This window comes from Corvus moneduloides, chromosome 6, assembly GCF_009650955.1.
Source record: "Corvus moneduloides isolate bCorMon1 chromosome 6, bCorMon1.pri, whole genome shotgun sequence".
NCBI classification, from domain to species: Eukaryota; Metazoa; Chordata; class Aves; order Passeriformes; family Corvidae; genus Corvus; species Corvus moneduloides.
The window spans coordinates 33,363,077-33,386,059 of NC_045481.1; the positions used below are offsets into that span (position 1 = coordinate 33,363,077).

The following is a 22,983-nucleotide window of genomic DNA, read 5'->3' on the forward strand; positions in this document are numbered from 1 at the left end:
CCTGGATATGTCAATTTCATTAACACTTCAATTACACAGATGAGGCAAGCAAATCACTGATCTATGAAGTTTATATAAATCATATGCAACCAGATTTAGCTAAAAATTTAGATCTAGATCTGCAGAAGTGGAAGAATAATTTACAAATTCCACAAGGTTGTTTTTTTCTAGTGTAATAATTTAAATTTTCAGCTTCTCTATTGTGTATAAAATGTGAAGCATCTTCCCCCAAATATTTTGCAAGCTGTAAGTAAAAAAGAAACTGAGTGTTTTTATGTAAATATTCTAATGATTTTGATTTCAGTTGAAGAAAACAAGGACTTTTAAGGAAAGTTACAATGAACACTAAGATTTTTATTAACTAATTTACATTTTATTTGATGATAGTAATAATAATAATTTATTTGTTTACAAAAATAAGTCTCATTGGAGTGCTACTATTGGAAATTAAATATATTCATGGCTTGGTCATGCATAAATCATTGAGTGTTCCCAGAGGTACCTCTACTTGCCACTTGCTTTTTATGGTCATCTACACAGTGGAAGTGTACTGATAGACTCATTCGCTGATACCAGTTTATAAAGAAAGCAGACACTGAATTAGCTTCTGGCACTTGAGTCTCATGCCATAGGCATTAGGCTGCAATAAATGGTATGATGGGTCCCAGTGGAAGGAGTGAGAGAATTCAGAGGAGGCAATTTGCAGGCAGAGGGAATCATGGGTATGGGAAGAAATAGAGAAAACAGAGTCTGTATTTAAGCTACCAGTAGTTATTGCTGTGACATTTTTGTTCCTCGCACTGCTAAATTTTGTAGGGTCATTCTGTGATATTTTGATTCTGGGTGGCAGCAGAATCACTGCAGGTGTGCTGAGAGTGCAAGCAGCATTCTTCTGCTGCAGAATCATTGTCAATGGAAATGTGTTATTGGTGTGTGCAGATACACCAGTTTGTAGAGTTCAATTTTAGCTGGCTACATTAATCAGGATTCCATTCACCTTTGGCTGTTTGTAGATTTGAGTTGGGAGAAGAAAAGCAAAAAGAAAATGGAATCAGGTCAGTTAGCAGAGAAGTACGTATCAAGCTTACCACTGATAAGAGGGAAAGGCAGTAGGGTAAACCACCCTAATATGATTAGATGTGTTTTGTTTTATTTTGTTTACTTTTCTTTCATGTAAAAAAAATCTACAAAAGTCTGAGAGTGCTCTCAGTATGTATCTATGTGTACCTGACACAGGTAGTTGCATTCAACATCAAAAATTCCCAGCAAGGACATCAAAATGGAGACTCACCAGTCTCGGTATGAGTTTCTTACTGTACACTAAAATTGACAGAAGCTGGATAGTCACTTCATGAGGAGGAACAAACACATGTGTCAGGGTCAGCACTGGCCCCACATCTGCCTAGACACCACCACTCATCCTGTGAGCCCAAACACAGCAACTGCTGCTCGCTTTAGCCTTGTGTTTTTACAGACCTGCTTGATTTTAGTTGTTTTGCAGCAATAGCAAATGTGATCAGTTTCATCCATTTGTCAAGTTAACTGAGCAATTAGCCAAGGAAATTTGATTTTGGAAAACATCAAAGACAACAAATCCTGTCATGCCTTACATCCACCAAAAAAAGACACTGAATGTCACTATACAGGTTATTGGTGACAAAGAATAGGAAGAATTCAAGGAAAGACAGCATAACAGTGAAATTGAGATGACACAAACTTCAAAATCCTTATCCAAAAAGCTTTTCAGTGTATTAAAAGAAACCAACTGCTAAAACCCGTATTTCTTATTGTTCATGGAGGAGAAGTAGATATGTGGTTTTTTGGTGAGAAGCTCTGATCAGTCTAGCTCCATGTAAGCTGTATTTTCTCCCTGCAAAATAAGAGTAGGGAAGTAGACAATAAGCTGAAATAGCTGATTTGTGAAAAAAAATTACTGGCACATGTGTTGTCTCCAGCAAGGGTATTCTGAGTAACTTTGAAGAAGGCATCTTATCTCCAGGCTGAGAGATGCAGTTTTTATTCCTAAAGTACACGCTTCTTACACAACTGGTTGACAGACATGACTGACCTTTTTGTTGCATATTTGACTAATCTGTCTCTCTAGTTCTTTCTCTGCTCTTCTGTGGTCTGTGAGCTCCGTTGCAGAGGTTATATAGGTATTTCTTTGGTAAAGCCCTTCCAAGATTTCAGCTTTCAGTGGAAAGCTCAAATAGGTAATGAAATGTTATTGATGCTAATGCTATAGTCAGTTAAACATAAATTATCTGCAAATTTGTCCATTAATTTGCACATATAGCTCTATTTTATGCTAGGCAGAGTCATAGGTTTTAACTTGTTCAACAGAAATAATATTTTCCACAGAGGCTGTCTCTGTCAATTTAATTGAATTTCTTATGATTTCTGAGTCTCATATTTGCATTTTAGTTGAAGAAGTAAAACTATATTACTGCCCAAAACCAGCTGAAGAGTATATGATATGTCTCATCATTACTTACTATTGAGGTCAAACTTTGCTATGCTTAATACCTGAAAGACAAAAAAAAGGAGTTTCTGACATTTCCAGAAGAGTAGTCCTAGGTCTTTTAATTAAATCAGTCTGCATTAGGTGTATCCTCCAAAAACTGCCTGGGAGGGCTTCCACAGGTTAGAAACTGAACTAACAATTTATGTGGAGGCAAAGAAAGGCAGTGAAGCAGCAGAGAACTCTGTGAAACCAATTGGCAGTGAGCCATCTGTTAAGCAACCGCAACTACGTCAAAGATATCTAAAAATATACCAGTTGGTTTGGGAACATAATGCCCTAACTCCAATAAAAAGGCACTTTGTAAACAATCAAAAATGTGCTTTAAAATCAATTGCATTTATTCATATAGCAATGAAATATAAGAGGTACTTCTCTCATAGATGTTGTTGGTAAATCCTAAATAATTAAATTGTTTGTCCCTACTTCTCCTCTTTGGAGCTGAAACTAACATTTTATTTCAATCCCATTGTCTCTCTCTGTGGCTCCCCCACATCCTGACACTTCTGTCATGTCTTGTCTTCCCTTTTTGCTTCTCCTGAGTTTCTCCCTCATTTATTTTCTGTCCAAGCTGCCTTGGGCTGTCTTTCTTTGTAGAACCATAGAATTGTTTGGATTTGAAGGGAACTTTAAAATCCTCTGGTTCCAACCTCCCCGCTATTTCCCATCCCACTCACTTCATTCACTTGCCCTCACTCTACTCTCATTTCTCCCCTTCTGAGAATCCTACTGCTTGGATTTCCTGCAATTCTGCCTTTCCATTTTAGCTTCCTTCTTCCCACACTCCCTTCTCCTATCTAAACTACAAACCTTTCCTTTCTTTGTAACTTCCAAACTGGACTTTCTTCATTTCTGTCTTTCTCTTGGACTCTGGCTTTTACTTGCAAGTCCTTTCGTTTCTGTGGAACACCTCTCTTCCACCTCCCCCTTATAAGCACCTGTCTTCTTTGCACTACCAGCTTATCCATCAGAAACTGGAGACACTTCTTTGCTGTCATTTTAGTGGTTTATGCAGTTTTGGTCCAGTATTTTCCACCTACCTTTTATACAGTCATCGGCCTCAGGTTTGAGAATCAATGTAAAGGCTCAGTACTGATTAAGACATCAATGTGACAGCTCTTAATGAAATATCATCATTTTTTCCTGCTTCTGCCCAACAGTGTCGTCACTGCTGTTGTAAGAGAGCCGAGAGCAACAGCCTTGATCTGTGATTCATTCTGTGCCAATACTATGGTCCCCTGAAGCAGGCAACAGCTGGCTGATGGTGAGACTACCAACAAAAAAATTGCCCACGAAGCAAGGTGGAACAGTCTTAATTCAGCCTTGCTAGAGTACTGGTAAAATGTGAAGGTGCTGAGTCACTAATTCCTCAATAGTTTCCATGGATGCAGGTGTTGGTACCCAACAGTTAACTCCTGAACTGGACACAGATGAAAATCTAAGTTTGACATCTCTCTTCCACCCTTCCTTCAAATGAAAAATACTGAAAAAAGTATCAGAAAACTTGGCCACCAGCACTTTGGTACATTGTTAAGTTAAACAAAGAGTTGTTACACATTGCAGCATTGCTGATTTCATTCGTATATGTATAGCTAATTTAGAGTGTGCTTCCCAGTGTGATGGTTATTTCAGTTCCTGTTCGAGGCACATGTTAAGTCATGTTATTTGAGGACATCCCAAAAGTGGACTATACAGTGGCTGATTTCAAGAGCAGATGTCACTGTAGAAGTGGTTTACTTAGCAGCAGCTTTTTTTGGTTGCATCCATCCAGTCAGGCTGCAAACATGAAAACCAGAAGCGTTCCCCTGTTTGTAGAGGTCCATCTGCAGTAATAAATATAAGCATATATATTTTGAACCAACTATTTTTAGAAACTTGTGTTGAGGACTGTACTGCTGTTTGGACTTTATGCCCTTTCAGATTTTGTTGCTTAGTCTATACATTTTTAATAATCACATTGCCTGCTAGCAGTGACATTTTGTGGAGGTCATTTTTCTTGTGAAGTTGGAGAATGGACTTGAATTTCATTAAAGGACTCCCTGAGCTGCAGGATTGTTGTTTATGGACTGTCTTGCATCTTGTACTACCTTTGAAGCCTGTTTAGAATTTTAACTAATGATATCTTCAAAGTGTCACTGTGCTCAAGGGCAGAAAATAAATTTCAAAATGCACTTTATATTTAAAAACAGTTTTGAATATCTTTGAAGCATGGTATTAACTGAAATGAAAAGGCATAGATACAGACTTGCTATGGATGCGCACACAGAGAGTTCCATGTTTCACTAGCCTTTTCATGGTCAGCAAAGTGTCTCTTCACCATTGCAATGTCTTCATCTCCTATATTATAAGAATCATCAGGTCTATGGGTGTCTTAGGAATTTTTAATGTAATTGATGATTTCATACCTCAGCAGGTATCTTAAGGTAATCTCTATCCATGGAGGAGTTTTATTTTTGTCTACATCATTCCAAGCTCACTTCTTCTTATTTTCCCTGTGTAAAACACAGTCACTGGGTTGTATTTATATGACTTCTCTGTTTCTGAGTAGAGGATAGCAGATCCTAAAACCAACATACTATACTTCAAATACATGAGACTGTGGTGTCAGCTACTAAATTAAAATTTCTTGGTTTTGTATAAACCAAAGTTCCAGCTTCCCACAACTGAGCGCCTAACAAGTTTGTTTATTAATAACGTACTCAAAGGTTCACATAGTAGCGGTGTCTGATGTCTTCTAATATTGATATTAATTTCTGATAATTAATATGCTGATATTCCTTTAAAACATGTCAAAAGCTAGTGACCATGTTTGAGAATATGACCATTTGAATATCTGTACTCTTCATGGATTTTTTTTTTTTCAGTTTTATTTATTGCTTCATGTAAGCACCCTTACATGCAAGTGTCCTTTTTTTAGAGACGCTGTCGGGTTAATTCTGTAATTTTCCTTCTCTGGGACTTTAGTTTTCTATTAGTAAACTAAGAGCTTACAAAAGTACAAGGATGTGATTGATAATTGAATCTTTCCCACAAAATAATTTGCCTGGTTTTTTTCTATTGTATTATTTTGCTATATCAAACTGCGAAGAAAATTCAGCTTATTCAGGGTGTCCTTATGTGGTGGGTTGAACCACCAAACCACGACGCCTTATATTTAAGATGTTCTTTTCTATTTCTGTTTTGATAGCTGTACCATCAAAGCATTGTAGTTTGGCTGTATGTTATACCATGGATTTCACAGTTTTTTGACCATTGCTACCAATTTAGTTGTGCTAAATAAGTTAGAATCTTGTTTCAGAGCATGAAGCAATGTTATCCACTAAACAGCAGCTACTGTGGGGGAAATGAAGAGAAGATAGAACTGTAACCTGTCTTTAAGATGTTCTGTCCTAGGTAAAGGTAGATGTTGGGAGACTGGACAGATTGTGCATTTGAGAAAATTTGTGTTAGGAAGTAAGGACAGAAGGTTGTGCATGATTTTCCATCTGATTCCCTGTTTGGGAAAAGGACTAAAAAGACAAGAATTTTCAGACTCTGCTTCCAGACTTCTCAATGCCCACTGCATATGGACTGCTTATGAATAAAAGCCACCAGCCTGTTTGGAACGGCTGTTTTGCTGACATGACCAAAAGGGAAGGCCTCAGCCTCCGGCCATTATCATTACCATTTTACTCTTTTCCTGCCTGCCTGCTACATGGGCTTCCCTTTGCAAATTTTTTTTTTTCTATCTTCTGCGCAGACTGATTCATCCTTCTCATGCCTGGGAAAATCTCAACAGGAAAATGCACAAGATTGATGAGGAAGAGAAGGCAGTTACATTGGATCTTTTCTTTGCTTATTCTCAAACATTTTTTCCTTTCTGTTCAAGGCAGTTGTTATTTCTGTGGTGTTGGTTAACACTTTTTATATTTATAGAATCCTGACTTTTATAACTTTCTATAGGAATCTTCACAGTGCTGCTAACAGTACTTCATCCCAGCTCCTTGTCTTTCCCTATTTTACACAACCAAGAGAAAATTCTGTAGCTCATTTCAGTTGAGAATTTAGCAACAACATTTCTTGGCAGAAAAAAACGAGGAGATATTCCTACCCAATTTTGGTTTCATTTTTTTCTTATCGTTATACTTGTTCACTCACTTTGCTATTTAATCTTTGATTCCAGGCCACTAAAGAAGTAATAGAGCGAGAAGCCCCGGGGATGGCACTGGCAATGCTGATGGGATCACTTAATGTTACTCCTCTGGGCATGCTCTCTAGGTAAGAGTACTTCCTTCAAAATATGAGATGAACTCTTTCCATAGAATTACTTATTGTTATCCAATGACTGTGCACAAATCATTGAAGATTGCCGTTGTTATCAAGACTAGAAGTCTTAACTTCAGAGAAGTGGCCAAATTCAAGTAATGGTAATTGCATAGTTTCATTTAATTCCCTTCGTTGTCTCTATTAGAGACTGTATCATCCTGTATTTTCTATGCCAGGTTATTTGTAATATTGATGCACACTCTTAAACAGCTGTCTTTTCATTCTAGAACTGTGGTGTTTTGGTGGTGAGGGAAGAATTTTTCTGTATTTTGTTCATCAAGTATTAAAATGTTTTGTTGGCAAAAAATTCCCTTTGATAAAGACAAATGTGTTGTACTGTCCTATGTCTGGAGGAATATCATTAATTTATCTCTCAAAGTACCTGGAATGCATGCACATCTGTGTGCTTTTCTTGAAAGCACACATAATACTTTCGCAGTTCTTAAGCACTTTTACTTACTTTTGCATTCTCTCTAGAGAAATTTTTGGCAGCTCCATTTCTCTCTTGAGCCACTAGGTCTGATTACTGGTGACTGAAATTTGAGTTTCATCCTGCTGCTTTAGTCTTTTTTTTATTATTGGTTGGTTGTACTGGTCATTTAGCTTATAATGCTCAGAAATATTTAAAGCAGAGTAGAAGAGCCAAGAAGACAACTGCTAAAGGAGCTATCTGCCAAACACAATTCCACCTCATTTTTATTCTTCAGTGGACAATTATTATTTCCTTTGTTTTAAATCTGCCATAAACTGTAATCCACGTATGAGATTTGCTGGATTGAGTTTGTACTCTGTAAGCTTGACTACTGCAAGAGGAGTAAATGAACACATTTCTTTAATTCAGGCTCATCTCTGTGCTGCAGTAGAGCATTCCTCAGCTACCTGGAATTCTTTCTAAACTGAGGGCACATAGTGTGAAAGAAGGCAATATGAGAAAAGAGAGATTAGGAGTCAGTCAATATTCAAACTGCCAGTTGAAAACAACACTTCAGACTGGCTTGAATATGATATCAAAAGTTCATTTAGTGGCACAAAAACAATCTCTGTGCTATTTACTTGTGAGCATTGTGACAGCTGTCGCAGAAATACTTGCTACCCTGCTAAAAAATGCTATGAAACCAATAAATGATATTAATCACTGAGAATTATTTGTATTAGAAGAAATCCAGGGAAGTTGGCTACCCAACAAACCATGTAGTTTGGCTCAAAATTTTTGTTAATGCCGTAACTGGAAATTATTTTCTTTTCTGTACTGTCTTCGCTAATAGGTGATATTTTTGTTCGATAAAGAGAATATTACACAGTTTCTCTTAACTGTAACCTCCATATCTTTGTGGTTTAGTTTTCTCCTTTTACATTTTTCTTATCCTTATATCCCAGCCCTGGGTTTTTCGCCTCAGCTTTTGTAAACAGTGGAAGCAACCTCAAGACAAAATTCAGTAATTTAATTCCTTTTTTTTTATTATTATTTAGCTAAAATGTTGAATAGTCAAACTCTAGACAACAGAAAGCATTCAGAACTTGAGTGTTCAGCCTTGCATCAACACCAAAGGAATTTCTAAAAGACAAAAAAAAAAAACCAAAGAAACTTCTATCTTTGATAGCTGGTCTTGCCTTTTCTTAAGGGAGAGGGAAAAACTATTAGGAAGAATTATATATGAATTGCATAAGTACAATTTTCACTTGAGAATTACTTCCTTCTCTGCTTTTCTTGTGTTGAATCTTTAAATAAAAAGGACATATTTGAATTAATGCAACAAGCATGACTTAGGATTTTTTTGCTGGCCAGGGACATAATGTTTGACACAGTCAATTACATTGCAAAGGAACCATGTGTATGACCAAATAGGGACTATATCAAATAATGTACTGGATGCAAGTAAACAATGGAATTCAGGGAGCTACACAGGTCTAAATAAAGATGGAAATCTAGCCAGTGTTTATACTATCAAATGCATGTTAAACCCTGTAAATCTCATGTTATGCTTTTTCAGCTCAGCTTATCCCAAGTTCTTTTGTGAGAACATAATCAGAAAATATATTGGAAATTAAGTTTACAAAATCTGATAAATCATAGAATTTGCCTTAAATGCTTTCCTTTAGTTTTGGTAGTAGAGATAGTTGCATACAAGAATTTCAGTCTGTGTTTCTTTCTTTTCAGGCCTGTGTGTGGAATCAGAGGGAAAACTCTCATAATTAATCTTCCAGGTAGCAAGAAAGGTTCACAGGTAAGAAAGGTTCTTACTGATCTGCTAGGAAGGAACTATGATGAGCACTTCTCGTTGTTTTGAATGGTAGAAAGTGCCCACTACAACAAATTTTACAAAAGTGAATTGAAATGCATATTCATGTTAAGTGACCACACCATCACTCTTAGTCAAGGACCATACAATTCCAGTCTGATTCAATGGTGTTATGTGCACACCAGGACAACATTACATGTAGCACAAGAGAGCACTCACTTGAGCAGGCAGTGCTAATGAAGAGTCTAATTATCTCTTGCACATTCCCTTTCTTCTCTAATGAGCTGTACCTTATCTCTGGGTTGTCTCCTGCTTCCAAGAAATCATTCTTTTTCACACAGAAGTGAGAGGAATGCCTAGTATATGGTAGAACTTGCTGCAGCATGTGGAACATTCCCAATTTTTCTCAGCAAGAGGGAAGAAAGGGAACATAATTTTTAGGAGTTTGAGGATGTTTTTGAATCTTCTCTGTATGGGTATATCAGACTTTTCAGTCTTTATACAGTTTATTTTCTTCCTGCATTTTGCTCAGTTTGGACAGAGAAGTTAGAATTTTTGTCTTTATTCATGCTTGCTTTCTGACTGCATAGCTGAAAGAAACACAATTAAACTCCAGGAGGGATTTTTGTGTGCATCTGTGAGTAAGGCTAGATCTTTCACTAATTTCTTCGTAGTTGGCTGATAGAAAAACAGTCTTCTCCATACAAATACTGCTAAGCTGAATAGTGATCTGTACAACCTAACACAAAACTGCTGAGGTAGGTCCCCCATCAGTCATGAGAATCTATTTCTTCAGGGCTCAGACTACGTCTGGCCTTGTTAATAATCGTCTTCACCTCTGGCCTCTAACAAATGCATACCTGGTACACATCTCCTGAACCTGTAGTGCGCAGGCACAGAGCAGGCAGTACTAATGTGTTTAGCAGCACAGCCCTGAAGTCACTGCTTCTTGAAAGACTTCTGTCATTCACATTATGTGGGCTGTCACCTGGAAGTTGAAGAGGAAATGTTTTGAGTACTATGATATTAAGCAGCCACCATAGGTTTTCAGATACACTGTTGACATGTTTCAGTTCAAGGACCCAGTGTGAGCCCTCCTATGATTCTCCCATTCCTTACAGCGTTTTTAGGAAATCTAGCGAGGCTGTAATTTAAAGGAAATTTAAAAGCCTTCAAAACACACAACAGGCATTGGAGGATGGTGAGGTGGAAATATACCTCCTTGAAATTCTTCCATTTATGAGCGGCAAATCATATGTATGTACATGTATTTAACACAGCACTGGCCCCACATTTTAAAGAACTGATGCGCCAATAAGAAGGTTATTCCACAAGTGAATACTTCTTTTGCTGAATTATGAGAGCTGAAATAGCCTACAATCTCTAATGGTTTTTATTGTGTTCAGTAGCGCTCCTAACCTACAGGAGCAATTGTCATTTTCTGTCCTGAGGCAATCAGACTTTGAAGATAGGTAAATTGCAGAAAGCAAATGAGGAAAAGAAATGAAAAAGTATTCATAAGTATTTTAACAATAGTTTGATATAGGGTAAGTAATAGAAAAGGTAATTCTGCTGGAAAAGAAAAAAATCATATTATTGCATCATACAAGCAAGCTTCTGACAAACTGATTTTTATTTGTTCCTGTCATGATGATACTCTGTCCTGTCACAATTTCTTTTAGTATGAGACATCTTCGAAGTGCCAGATTTCAGCAAAGACTTTTAAGATGATGTCATGGGTTAGCAAGCATAGTCCTGGAAGTGAATACTACAGATGAATAGTAGAGAAAATTGGTCCACTAAAGGCTGAATCTCAAGAACCAAAAAGGACAGATTGTTACCAGAAATTTCCCTCATTTTTCTCTTTTACCACTTGTTAATTTCCTTTTCATTGTATAAATACGATCATATGAGAAGCTTTTTATAAGCTTCATGAAATTGCAGCAGTATACATATTTCTTTAATAAAATGTTAAAATATTAATGGAAAATGACAGCAGTGTAAATGCATCATCTCAAAAACGGACTGCATGCCGAACATATTTTTACCAGAGAGCACATGTGGCATGTAGCATTGAATCCAGATCTGTAGAATACTTCCATTTTTTAAGTCTGGCAAAAGATAGTTTATATTATGGAAGAGAGCAAAGTGTGAAATTACCAGATGTTAATTAAAATCATTTGGTCTTTAACAATTTTTATTATTGTAGTAACAATTGCCTAAACCAATGAGTTTCATATGTAACATGAGCTCTTAGAGGACTTACTGGGAATCTGTGCATCAACAGTCAAGCCAACAAGGCTTTATTTCAGTGGCAGGAGTGGGGAACATGCTTCTCTGATTAGTCAGTTATTAGTGTACTTTTTCACAATTATTGCTCGGTTCAGAGATTATTGTTCTCGTTTCTCACTTACTTGAGGTCTGCGTCTTTGTTAAAGTAATGATGCTTATGTGCTTCATTATTTTAACCCATTTTAAAAGTAATACTGTGGAGGCCCAACAACTCTGCAGTTTGCAGTTACATATAAGTCATAATCTTTATTATCTTTACAAATATGTTTTAATATACATTCATTATATACAGCATTTGTACTCAACCAGCTTACTCCAGTTCTTCACAGTACCAACTTGAATGTTTAAATTCACAAATGACTTATCATTCATTACTCTTAAAGAAGCAACTGAAAGATGTGTTCTTATTTAGAAGCTTTGAGGAAATACAATGCTTGTGAGTCATGTCTTACTTACAAAGTGGCATATAAACTCCAGTAATTTCTGATGGATATTTTCCTTTTTATTTTGTATACATGGTCATATTTATTTATTGAATATATTTATTTCATTATCTGTTTTTGAACTTATTTTTTATTTTCTGGGTACTCTAAAATGTCAGAATACATTTTTTTAAATCATTTTTTAAATGAAACAAAACTGAAGTGCCACAAAAGGAATAGCACCAGCTTTGTCTGTCAACTTGTGTGTTCCTGACTGCATTGCCATGGCAATTAATGCTTGTGACCCTGCCATCATTTTCCAATACTTTAATGTTTATATGCAGTCTCCTCAAATGACATAAGAAAACTTTTTGTTGAGGTGCCTGGGAGGAGATTGAGAGAAATAGTCGTAAATTGAATGAGGTACCTTCCAGATGGATGAAAAGAAATGGAAAACCAAAACAAAACTGAAAAAAAAAGCCCAAACACTTTGAGGGTAATTAAGCATTAAAGCACATTTTCAAGAAGGGTTGTGCAGTCTCTGTTCTTGGATTATTTTTCAAGACTTTACTGAACAAGCCTTAAGAAGCCTGAGTTTCATACTGACCCTGATCTGAGCAGGCAGCTGCAGCACATGATGTCCTGAGGTCCCGCTTGATTTGATGAACACCAGTGTATTTTAGCAGTATAGGTAGCTATATATGGTAGCTATATGTATGCCCATTATGGAACAAGAGCGATTGCACAGCCTCTGCAGTTTTGCTTTCTCCAGCCATCTAAAATAAATTTTTCATTGTTTTAGAGGTTATAGAACAAGGAGAGGTTTGAAAAACTGATTATTTATGAAGTATTTTTTCTGAGCTACATAGAATTATAATGACATCAGTGTAGTTTGTCATTCTTCTAGTATATAATAAGTCCATGAATAAAAAAGGATATAATTATATACAAGTGTAATTATGGGAACCTTTATGAATTGTTCTCTAATTGTGAGGGAGCATAGTAGGAAAGATTTGAAGCTAATATTCCTGCAGGTATATAGTTAATGTTTTTATTCTGCATTTTTGTAGCATTCTGCCAGCTGCTGTGAACTGTTTTCTGTATTACATATTCCCAAAAATTTAGCTCTTGTTTTCTGAAGTTCTAGTACAATATTAGCTTAATTGCAGTAGCCCTGTTTTGAAATTTATGGTATTTGCATGAAAAAAAAAAAAGACAAAAATATATAGAATTGTTACCAGGTCTGTTTCTGAGTTCGTTTTTTACCTTTTAAGAGCAGTTGCATAGGACATGTTATGTTTTATTTATGATCAGATAGATCATAAAGGTGCATCTAAATCCCAAATATATTTAAAGAGTAAATTCCTATTTGCACCTGCAGGTAACTTTTCATAGTGATTTCTCTTCTCGTTGTGCATAGGAATGCTTTCAGTTTATACTGCCAGCCCTACCTCACGCCATTGATCTTTTGCGGGATGCCATTGTAAAAGTAAAGGAGGTACACGATGAGCTTGAAGATCTACCTTCACCACCACCTCCTCTTTCTCCTCCTCCAACCACCAGCCCTCACAAACAGACAGAAGACAAAGGAGTGCAGTGTGAGGAAGAGGAGGAAGAGAAGAAGGATAGTGGAGTTGCCTCAACAGAGGACAGTTCTTCTTCACATATAACAGCAGCAGCCATTGCAGCAAAGGTGAGTCTGGCTTCTTCCCTTAAGAGACCATTCAGTTTCTGTCTGAGGCACTTTCCACCGATATTCATTTGCATCTTAAGACTATACATTGATGTCTTCATGTCAAACAGATATATTTTAGGTACATTTTGTAGAAGTAGACCTTCATAGAAATATATGAATTCTGTTTCGGTAGGTGATTTCAAATTCCAGTGGGAGACATATTATTTATTATTGTGGTATTAACATATGTTTTATGATACCATTCTGATGTGCCAGACTGGTTTTAGTAGCTTTTTTTAAATTCAAAGTACTCACACGCCTGAACGTGCAAAGTTCAGTAGGCGGCATGTTCAGGAATCACAACAAAATTTTCCAACCCATAATATCTAATTTGAAATTAAAATGTTAATTTCTGAAAACAGCGATAAAAGTATGACAGACAGGTAGCATACTAAGTAATAAACTATCCAGATTACTGTATTCCAGTGTGCCTGTCTGCATAAGAGATGTGAAATTCTGCCAACAAACTAGATATCATATTGTCTTTATAGCCTTGCTTTAACTAGTAATCATACATCAGCCTTACTCAAACTAAAATAATAAAGTGGAAAAAGAAATAAAAGAAATAATAAAATAAAAAAATGAGGCAACACTTGTAAATAATTTCAGTTTGAATTTTAAATATTTTCCCAAGAATTATTCTATTATTTGAAGCAATATATAAATATTTACCTCAGTTTTATGTGTTCAGTTTTCAAATGGAATGATAATGTATCCCTGTGTGTTTGGAAACAGTTTTTTCCAAACTGCTTTGTTCTATGTCTACTCCACAAGTTTTGCTTTTAATTCCTATTATGAGAATTGAAAGTCTAAGTAAATCAAAATTATATTAAACAATTTCTAAACCAAAGCAGCAACATTCTAACTCCAGAAATATGAATTCAGGTCTGAGACATCTTGACATTTCTAAGACAGCTGCAGCTGGAGATCATCTCCCAATATACAGAAAATCCTGATTACATATGTCTTTGCAGGGATGAATTAAGGTAATTATTGTTTCCAAGTATCAGTTTTTATTAATGCAAATTTTAAATTGTTTAATTTCTTTTGATGCAGGCAAAGATAAATAATATGTGCCACTTTTAAAGGCAGTAAATACCTGACATCTCAACTGGCTGTGTTCGTATGAGCTTGGCATTTCAGTGTCACAGTTTTCACCTCATTCGTTTTTGGTCATTTGCTTGTACAGTTTCATGTTTTCCTCTCACTGTACTCATAGCTGTTATGTGTTGTGCATTAGAAGCATCCATCCTATACCAGTCCAGCTGTTATCATGGCTAAAGGTCAACAGCCCATCCCTGGTCTCATCAATTATTGCCATCATGCAGCAGGCAGTGCAGGAGAACTGGTAAGAGACACTTCCAAGAGGCTTTTGCACTAACACTAACTAAAAATGCTCTGCCTGCCTCCTAGTCTGTGTATGAACAGACAGTGTTATTTATTTTCTTCTAACAAAGACACATCAGTGCTATCTTTGAGAGCACATGTTACAGAAAATACCTGTTTAAGATAAAGAGCTAAACAAGGTAAAGGTCATGTGTGTTGTCAGTTTGAATCATTTAACTCTGAGATAATAATTGCTATAAAGCCTATGTTTCTGATTAGTCATTGGTTTTATCATCTAATAGACTCAATAATTGAGTATAATTAAAATAATCTCCTAAAATTACTGCATTAGAGCTATGAAATTGTAACTTTTTCCCCTTTGTCTTGCTTTGCTGCTTTTCTCTCAGTAGTTTTTTTGTCAATACAACATTTGTGCTGGGTATTCATAGTTTGCTTTCATCACTTGCAGTTTCTCCCTCATTTTTTTTTCTGTTCAGAATTTCTCAAAAACAGAAGACTTCAGGAGTCAGCAAACACTGGACTTATTATAAATTACTGGGTTTTAGTGAATAGTAGAAAACTATTTCAATGAATGGTAAAAAAGGACCTGTTCCTTTAGGCAAATAGTAATTTAAACCATCAGTCAAATAGCCTAACACCTCTGTACTTAAAACATGATTCTGTGTCTCTTGAAAAGTCACTCAGGAAATGCGAAGACTTTAAAGTTCACCCACGTGATGATAAAGCTATATATAGCTTTATAATACATATACATACATACATACCCCCATTTCTTGCAGTAGCTCTTTCTTTTTTTGAGTTGAGGTTGCTGAACTAGAATTTGCACCGTATTCTTCAGTATCAGTAGAACAGTGTATTTAACCTCTATGAAGAACACTGTTAAACTGTCATCCATGTTTCTGTGTTCTTTTAGAGATTACTCTTGAGCTATTGCTTTATGCATTCTATAATCCAAACCAGATCTTCAGACTCAGAGCAGAAAGTGGTTAGTTTTTTGGCAGGTTATTGGGTTTTTTAAGTTGTCCTTTCTGTATGTTTTAAGACATTTTTTTCTCTTGTATAGCAGTCATAGTAATTGCCATCTACAGATTGTTTTCTTACCTCACCATCATTGTCAATCTTTGTTTCAGTTCTGGGCGAAAGAGAATAAAAAAGTCATATCTTTTCCTTTTTCCCCTTCTTGTCAATGCTCTTGTCAAAGTTCTCTAATATGAAAACACAAATATTTAAACCAAAATAAAAGTACTTCAGAGAAAAGCCAGGTCAGATAAAAATTGTAGAAGCAATGACTGATGGATATAGTGAATATCTTTCTCTGTCACTTAATTAATTTCTCATTCATTTCTGTCTTCATCAGTATGTTACAACAGGTTTTCCACTCCAACTAGTGCAAACGGAAATTATTTTCACTAAGAACTAAGAATTTTACTGTACCCCATTTAAAGTTTTGAGATCTCTACTCTGTATTCAATTTATTTGAAGCAGGAAAATTAATAAAAAATTTTAGGGAGACACATCATAAATGCTCAATGTGGCTTAGTGAAAGTTAAAAGAACAATCTATCCAAAATGCAATAATATTCCTGCCTTACTTCATTTCAGGTTATTCATTTCAGGACACGCAGAAATTTCTCACGGGTTTATTAACCTCTCTAACAGTTAACAAGAAGTCACTTTGATTAGAGACTTAGATTGCCTGAATTCAATTTTTTAATAGTAAAATTCAAAAACTTAGTAAATGTAGGTGAGAAAAATGAGAAATTCCCCATGTCACATTATATTTGTATGTATTTCTGTTAATGGAATAGACATACCTTCTAGGTACCAATAGTACCTTCAGTGAATTCAGCAGGTTGTAATGGTTTAAAGAACGCTAGTGCTGCTTTTAGCAATACAGCACATTCCACTTTCATATTAGAAAAAGAGCAAAATTTGTAACTGTGAACTAACTTAATGCTCTCAGTGAGAATTTTTTCTCTAGAACTTAGAGTTCTAGATAAGTTTATATATGAATTATTTTTTGATAATTGCATTTTATGTAAAGGTAGAGATTTGGAAATAATTTTCATTGAAATTAAATGCCTGTGATCATCTTTTCCCTTTATCTTCAACTTCCTTTTCTGATTAATATCCTGGCTGAATTTTTATTTAAATTCTAATTTTCTCACAGGCAAAAATCAGTATTACACATGCAGTTCAGGGGAAACTGGGATTGTCTCAGTCACTTTATTGTAGAGAGAGGTATCAGATAAAAAAAGGTGGTATCAGATAAAATTTTAGAAGCAATTATTGCTCAATATGATGGGAAATTTAAAAAAAGTTTCTTGCCTGAAGTGTATGAGACACTATGAAATATCTGGTTACTCTAAAGTACCCAGAGTAAATCTAGAAAGACCTGGATCATGATATAATTTTCAAAAGCAACATTGTTCTTTGTTTTGTGCTGTCTACGAGTACATAAAAGGGGTAATGGACCCATACACAATCATATCAAGATGTGTGCAGCTTTTTATCAGAGGAGAGTAAAGAAAAGATATCTTATTTGAAGACTTAAAACTATTTGTTCTTTGTTTTTGTCATTTTTTATCTTATGCCTGTCTCAAAACATTTTTTTTTGCTGTATTTTCCTTAGGCATGGAGATTAAAAGGAAGCACTGAAAGTTGTAGGGACTATCTATGCCAATATAAAACTTAGGGATGTCAGCCTGTTTTGCAGTTTAATGAATTTAAGATGGGAATTCAGGAGAAAAAGTGGACAGAAGGGAAATCATGCTTCTCTCTACAAACCATTTGAACGTTCAGAATATCATTGATTCAGTTTACCTCTAAGATACATCTCTGAGATGTGATTTGCAAATCAGAATATTCCATGTAGAGGCCAGTTAGGCACTGTTTCTGAAGAGGAGGATATCCCCAGCATAGTTGTCCATCGTGAAAAGAAACTTTGCTGACTTCATAATTTACAGTGGAAATTGTAGCATGAGTTGCTTAGCTTTGAAAGATCCTCTGAGGAGAGCTGACAAAAACTGACTGGCAAAAAACACTGTTAAGTCTACAAACACAGCAGAGCAGAAGGGAGGCAGCTGGTGTCACTCTGAGAACAAAACCTGTTTTCACACTACTTATAAACCAAGTTAGAAACAGAAGAAACTCTTAACATGGGGAGGAGAGTATATGGTGAAATAAGATCCCCTAGGTATGACCCAGTATGTCTAAGTCAGGGGTCATTAGACAAAATCCTTATTTATAGAGGGGAACCAAGGAAGTTGAGGAAGTGGGAAATCACAATAAAAAACCAGTATTTAATGACACAAGTATTAAGATTGGTCATTTTAACTACACTGAGACAAGCAACAAAACTCTCTCAATGTTCTAATACTGTAACACATACTAAAAGCTAGGATTCAAGCTTGTTCCTGGAAGGACATACTTTCCAGTGGCTTCTGTCTGCCCTAAATTCTTAGTAGGCAGGAATGCTCAAAATGCCTGGATGCAGAGTGGGTAACAGCATCTCCGTTTATTAAAAATATCCTGTCTGGAAATGCCCAGCATTCATGATTTGGCTTGTCACTGGATCTTCCTTTCTTCCTTCCTTTTATTGTCTGCTACTGCCATCTTCCCCAGAAACAGGGGTTCTTCTGATGGTTCTCTCAGAACTTGAACATCAGGCTGAACTAAGAAATTCTTAATGAAGAGAAAGATCTTAAAATATGCATGTGTATATACATTCCTTCAAAGATCTCAATGTCTACATTTTCTGGTTAGTTGTGATAGAATTTTCCCAGGATTTTCCCTCAGTGAAGCCATGCTGGCTGCTTCAGATCACCTCCCTGCCCTCCATATTCCTTAGCAGAGCTTCTAGGAGGATCTGTTCCGTGATCTTCCCAGGCACAGAGGTGAGACTGACAGGTCAGTAGTTCCCAGGGTCCTCCTTCCTACCCTTTTTTAAGATGGATGCAATGTTCCCTTCTTCCAGTCACCTGGGACTTCATCTCTCTGCCTTGACTTTTCCAATGCCATGGACAGTGGTTTAGCAACTACATTAGTCTATTCCCTCAGGACTCTGGGATGCATCTCATCAGGTCCCATAGACTTATGTACATCCAGGTTCCTCAGGTGGTCATGAACCTGATCGTCCCTTACAGAGGGGCTTAATCATCCCTCTGGCTTAAGGTCCATCCATTCAAGAAGTAAGAGAAGAGAGGTTGCCAGTGAAGATGGAGGCAAAAAGTTGTTGATTGCCTCAGCCTTTTCCTCATCCGTTGTTACCAGTTTGCCAGTTGTGCATCAGGAGAGATATGCTCTCCTAACTGGCACTCTAATATATAATGTGGGAAGTAAAAAAAAGACTGAGTTTTTATTTTTCTCCTCAGAATGTATTTTAAACCAAGTGTTGGCTTTGGATGGTGGTTTCTAATGCTTTTGCCTTTACTTGCTCCAGAGAGGCCTATAGCTTTTGCAGCACAAACCTTACACTGAGAATTTTTGTAGCTGAAATAGAGTCTTCATAAAGGAATGAAGAGTATTTACTCACTGCATGACATTTCTTGTGAGAAATTTTCTCACTGCATGACATTTCTTTAGAGGGGTTCAGTCAATTGCTAGCAAATAGTTTTCTTTTCTGAGTATTGTGCCGTAGTTAGTGAATGGAAAGTCTGCCTCCCTTCGTGCCATGGTAGAAATCGTTGTTGGTCATTGTTGGGTTTGAAACAAAGGTTTAAAAGGAAACCATTATTTTCTTATTATTTCTTGTTGTAGTATCTTTGATTCATAGGTTTTTCAGGACAACTTGTATGTTCTATGCAACTTCAGTTAGAACGTGACCTTATATATTTGTTAGGTATTTGTTACTGAAATTAGGAGACTATGCCATTAACCACTGCCAAGCACTGAGTATTAGGCAGTGTGCAAGCTGAGGAGTGGGGTATTCCTTGTTTTTGAGGTAAGGTTTTAAGGAAGTTTTACATACAGTATATTTTTTGCTATTAATTCCATCCCTCTTCTTTTTAAGATTCCAGATTCCATCATCTCTCGTGGTGTTCAGGTTCTCCCACGTGATACAGCCTCCCTCAGTACTACTCCTTCAGAATCTCCTCGTGCCCAAGCCACCTCTCGCCTCTCCACTGCATCCTGCCCAACACCAAAAGTAAGTACATTTATGCCTTGCAAGCTCCATGCTCAGCCTTGTAATCTATCAGATTAATGTATTGCCTCTGCTGAACAAGGTTGGTTCGCATGCAAGGGTTGTGTCATTCTGTATAATAGATAAATGCAGGACAGTGTAGCTTGTCCCATGTGTACTGTTGCACAATTTGACATGTGGGTCCACCAACACCTTATGGTTACTGAAGTTTCATGTTATCTCTTGCAATATCAATCATGAATATGAAATTGTTAGCACCTTGAATGTATTTAATATCCTTTAGTATCCCCAGGAACATAGATAATCCTGCCACTGAGTAACAACATTAAGCAAGTAGTATTTTGTAAAAAAAAAGTATGTGCAAATTTCTAGCCTGGGCTGGGGCAGATCTGTGCCCCATTTTATTATTGTTCAGTTTAAGACTTTCAAACCAACTGGCTTTGCTCAAACTTAGATATTTGCTGCCTGACATTTGGAAACAAAAACCAGCCTAAATTCAATAGAAAGAAAGTTTTAATGCCAACCTTGTGGGATTATTATTCAGTTCTTAGTGATTAGACTATACTATTTAATCATTGAGGTGAACTCTCTATGTTCTCTTTTTATCAAACTTAAAATAGCATACATCAAAAACTAAGCAAATTGACCAGTGGCAAGGCCTGTAATGTTTACCTTCAGCAGAATTCCTTTCAGCAGAAGAAAACTGTCTAAATTCACTTTGTGCATTCACATCACAAAGACCTTCTGTGGCACCAGATGCTGACATACTAATAAACCAGTAGCAGATGACAAATAATAACATTCTTCCTTATCTAACTCGTGATCCTTGAAGATTATTCTGCTCGCTAAAAGGATTGACAGCATCTGCTAGTTATTCTCTCCTACTGTCTCATTCTTTTCTGTGAGCAAAAAAGATGTATTGGCAACCACCCATAGAAATATTTTGGTTTAACCTATGGGATTGTTTTATGCAGTACTTACCTTCACTGTAATAGAATCAAAATTATTCTGATAGACAGTAAACTTGAGCTTCATTATATAGTCTACTTTTCTTAAGCTTGTTCAGTGAACTCTATCTGTAAGCATCTCCTTCACTTTTTTCCTAAAAAATTGTGTCTTGTCTGACAGCTTAAAAATAAAAACTCTGAGCGTTTTACATTAGAACCCTCAGAGCAGAAGAGCAAGACAAAACAGAGAAACTGCACTGAGCCTTATGCCTGTTGATAAAACAAAATTGGCCAAATAAAACCAAAGGTGACTAGTAACAGGCATAAATAAGAGACAGCTCTGCTGAAAAATAGCTCTAGATGAAGCCTGTATATTTTCAGGAAGTTTATCACAATGGGAAGGAGTAAAGCCTATCTGATATGAAGCAGAATGCCGTCCTCTAGACTGTCTTGAAAGATTTAGAGATTACAGAAGGAATGTACAAGAAGTTTGAAACAGATTGAAAATCTGAAACTGTGTTTGGGAAATTAGTGGAGATGAGCTCATTTCATAATCAAATCATGATTTGGTATTTCATATTGAGACCTGCTTTTCATGTATTATTGCAAAATCTGGTTTTGTTCAAAATGTGTGAGACCACACCACTTTTATAACAGGAACTGCCATGCAACATCTAGCCAGATTAGATTTTCTGTGATGTATTTTACAGTGGTTTGTTACAAGCTGATATAGGGAAAAATAAAAAAAAATCCAGCTGGAAAATAAACCTGACAGGTGATGGCATCTGTTCTGGTTACTTAGAAATCCAATTTTGCACATAAACTTCTTTACCACTGAGAGAGTTCTTGGTCCATTTTATGTATTACTTTTAAAAAAACAAAGAAACTACCCATTATCTTTTTGTTCGGTCCTTTACAGTATCCTCAAGTTCTCAAACATCATCTGAATTTATCAAGAAATATGGTTCATTCCAATTCTTCAAGATTATCAACATGTCTAAATATCTTCACTTACTCTGTTTTTCCTTCTGGATTCTGGCTTTCTAATAATGCAATATGAAATTAAGTTTACACTGCCCTCTTCCCCACACAGTAATGAGAATAAAAGTAAATTGAACTTCAGCATCCAGGTGATGTTCCAAGGTGGTTTTTTTTTGCTTCTTTAATCTGCAAGTGTGTATCTTTTCAATACTCTCATTTGCTGGTCTAGGAACTCATTTCAGGGCTCCAAAACATGTATATATGACATGAAACAAAGATGAGGAAGTGTCAGGGGAAAGAAATTACTTCTTTGATTATACTAATTTTTGGAGTGGTGGTCTAGCCACAGAGCAAGTGGCACTATATTTCTTTGTCAACTGCATATTCCAGTTTATTTTGTTGTACCATTTTCTTGTTGTATTTTTTGTCCTAAGTGTACATGAACCCTTACATCCCTCTTACTGAATTTGCTGAATAACAGAAAGTTCTGTGTGTCTCAGAAAAAAAAAAAAAAATCAAGCTTCTGCAATGACGGGAGCACCTCTATTAAATGAATGTAAGTAGCAGGTTACTAATGCATGAGGATATTGGAGAAAAGGCATGGGAGAACACATTACTAATGCTCCTGATTGATCTGTTAGAAGATTTTACCTTTTCATAATCATATTTTGGAAAACCTAATGTTGTTTATGTATACAACCAGATCATGTAGACAAATACAACATTTAATTGTAAATTTGCTTTACTGTTTACAACTTACCATCCAAGTTTTCTGAAAGTCTCTGTTTCTAACAAAGAACTAAATGATAAATATTGAACCTGGATATTTTAATCAGTCTTCAAAAATGTAATTTCCTGGTAAAAGAAGTAATTCTATTTCTTTGGAGGTAAGAACTTTTTAAGACAAATTGCCGTTGGGACTACTCTGTGTCAATGATTAGGTACATCCCCAAGACTAAGCAAACCAGCTTTTGTTAGCTTTTAATAAATCTCTGTAGAACACCTTTCTTGTTCTCTAAATTGTATTTGAGTTTCAAACAAAATCAACCAC

The 22,983-nt window shown here is 36.1% G+C and overlaps 1 protein-coding gene across 23 annotated transcripts in view; it reads left to right on the forward strand.

The window, feature by feature from the left end:
- Positions 1-22,983, forward strand: part of GPHN (gephyrin) — a 289,830-nt gene that overhangs the window by 173,216 nt on the left and 93,631 nt on the right. For 17 of the 23 annotated variants that reach the window (XM_032111557.1, XM_032111560.1, XM_032111562.1 and 14 more), the window contains 5 exons: positions 6,684-6,778; positions 8,985-9,051; positions 13,201-13,473; positions 14,756-14,863; positions 19,873-20,007. In XM_032111557.1, coding sequence (XP_031967448.1) covers positions 6,684-6,778; positions 8,985-9,051; positions 13,201-13,473; positions 14,756-14,863; positions 19,873-20,007 — 678 coding nt within the window. The remainder of the gene's footprint in view (positions 1-6,683; positions 6,779-8,984; positions 9,052-13,200; positions 13,474-14,755; positions 14,864-19,872; positions 20,008-22,983) is intronic. The other 6 variants (XM_032111564.1, XM_032111570.1, XM_032111575.1 and 3 more) reach the window with 1 other exon arrangement.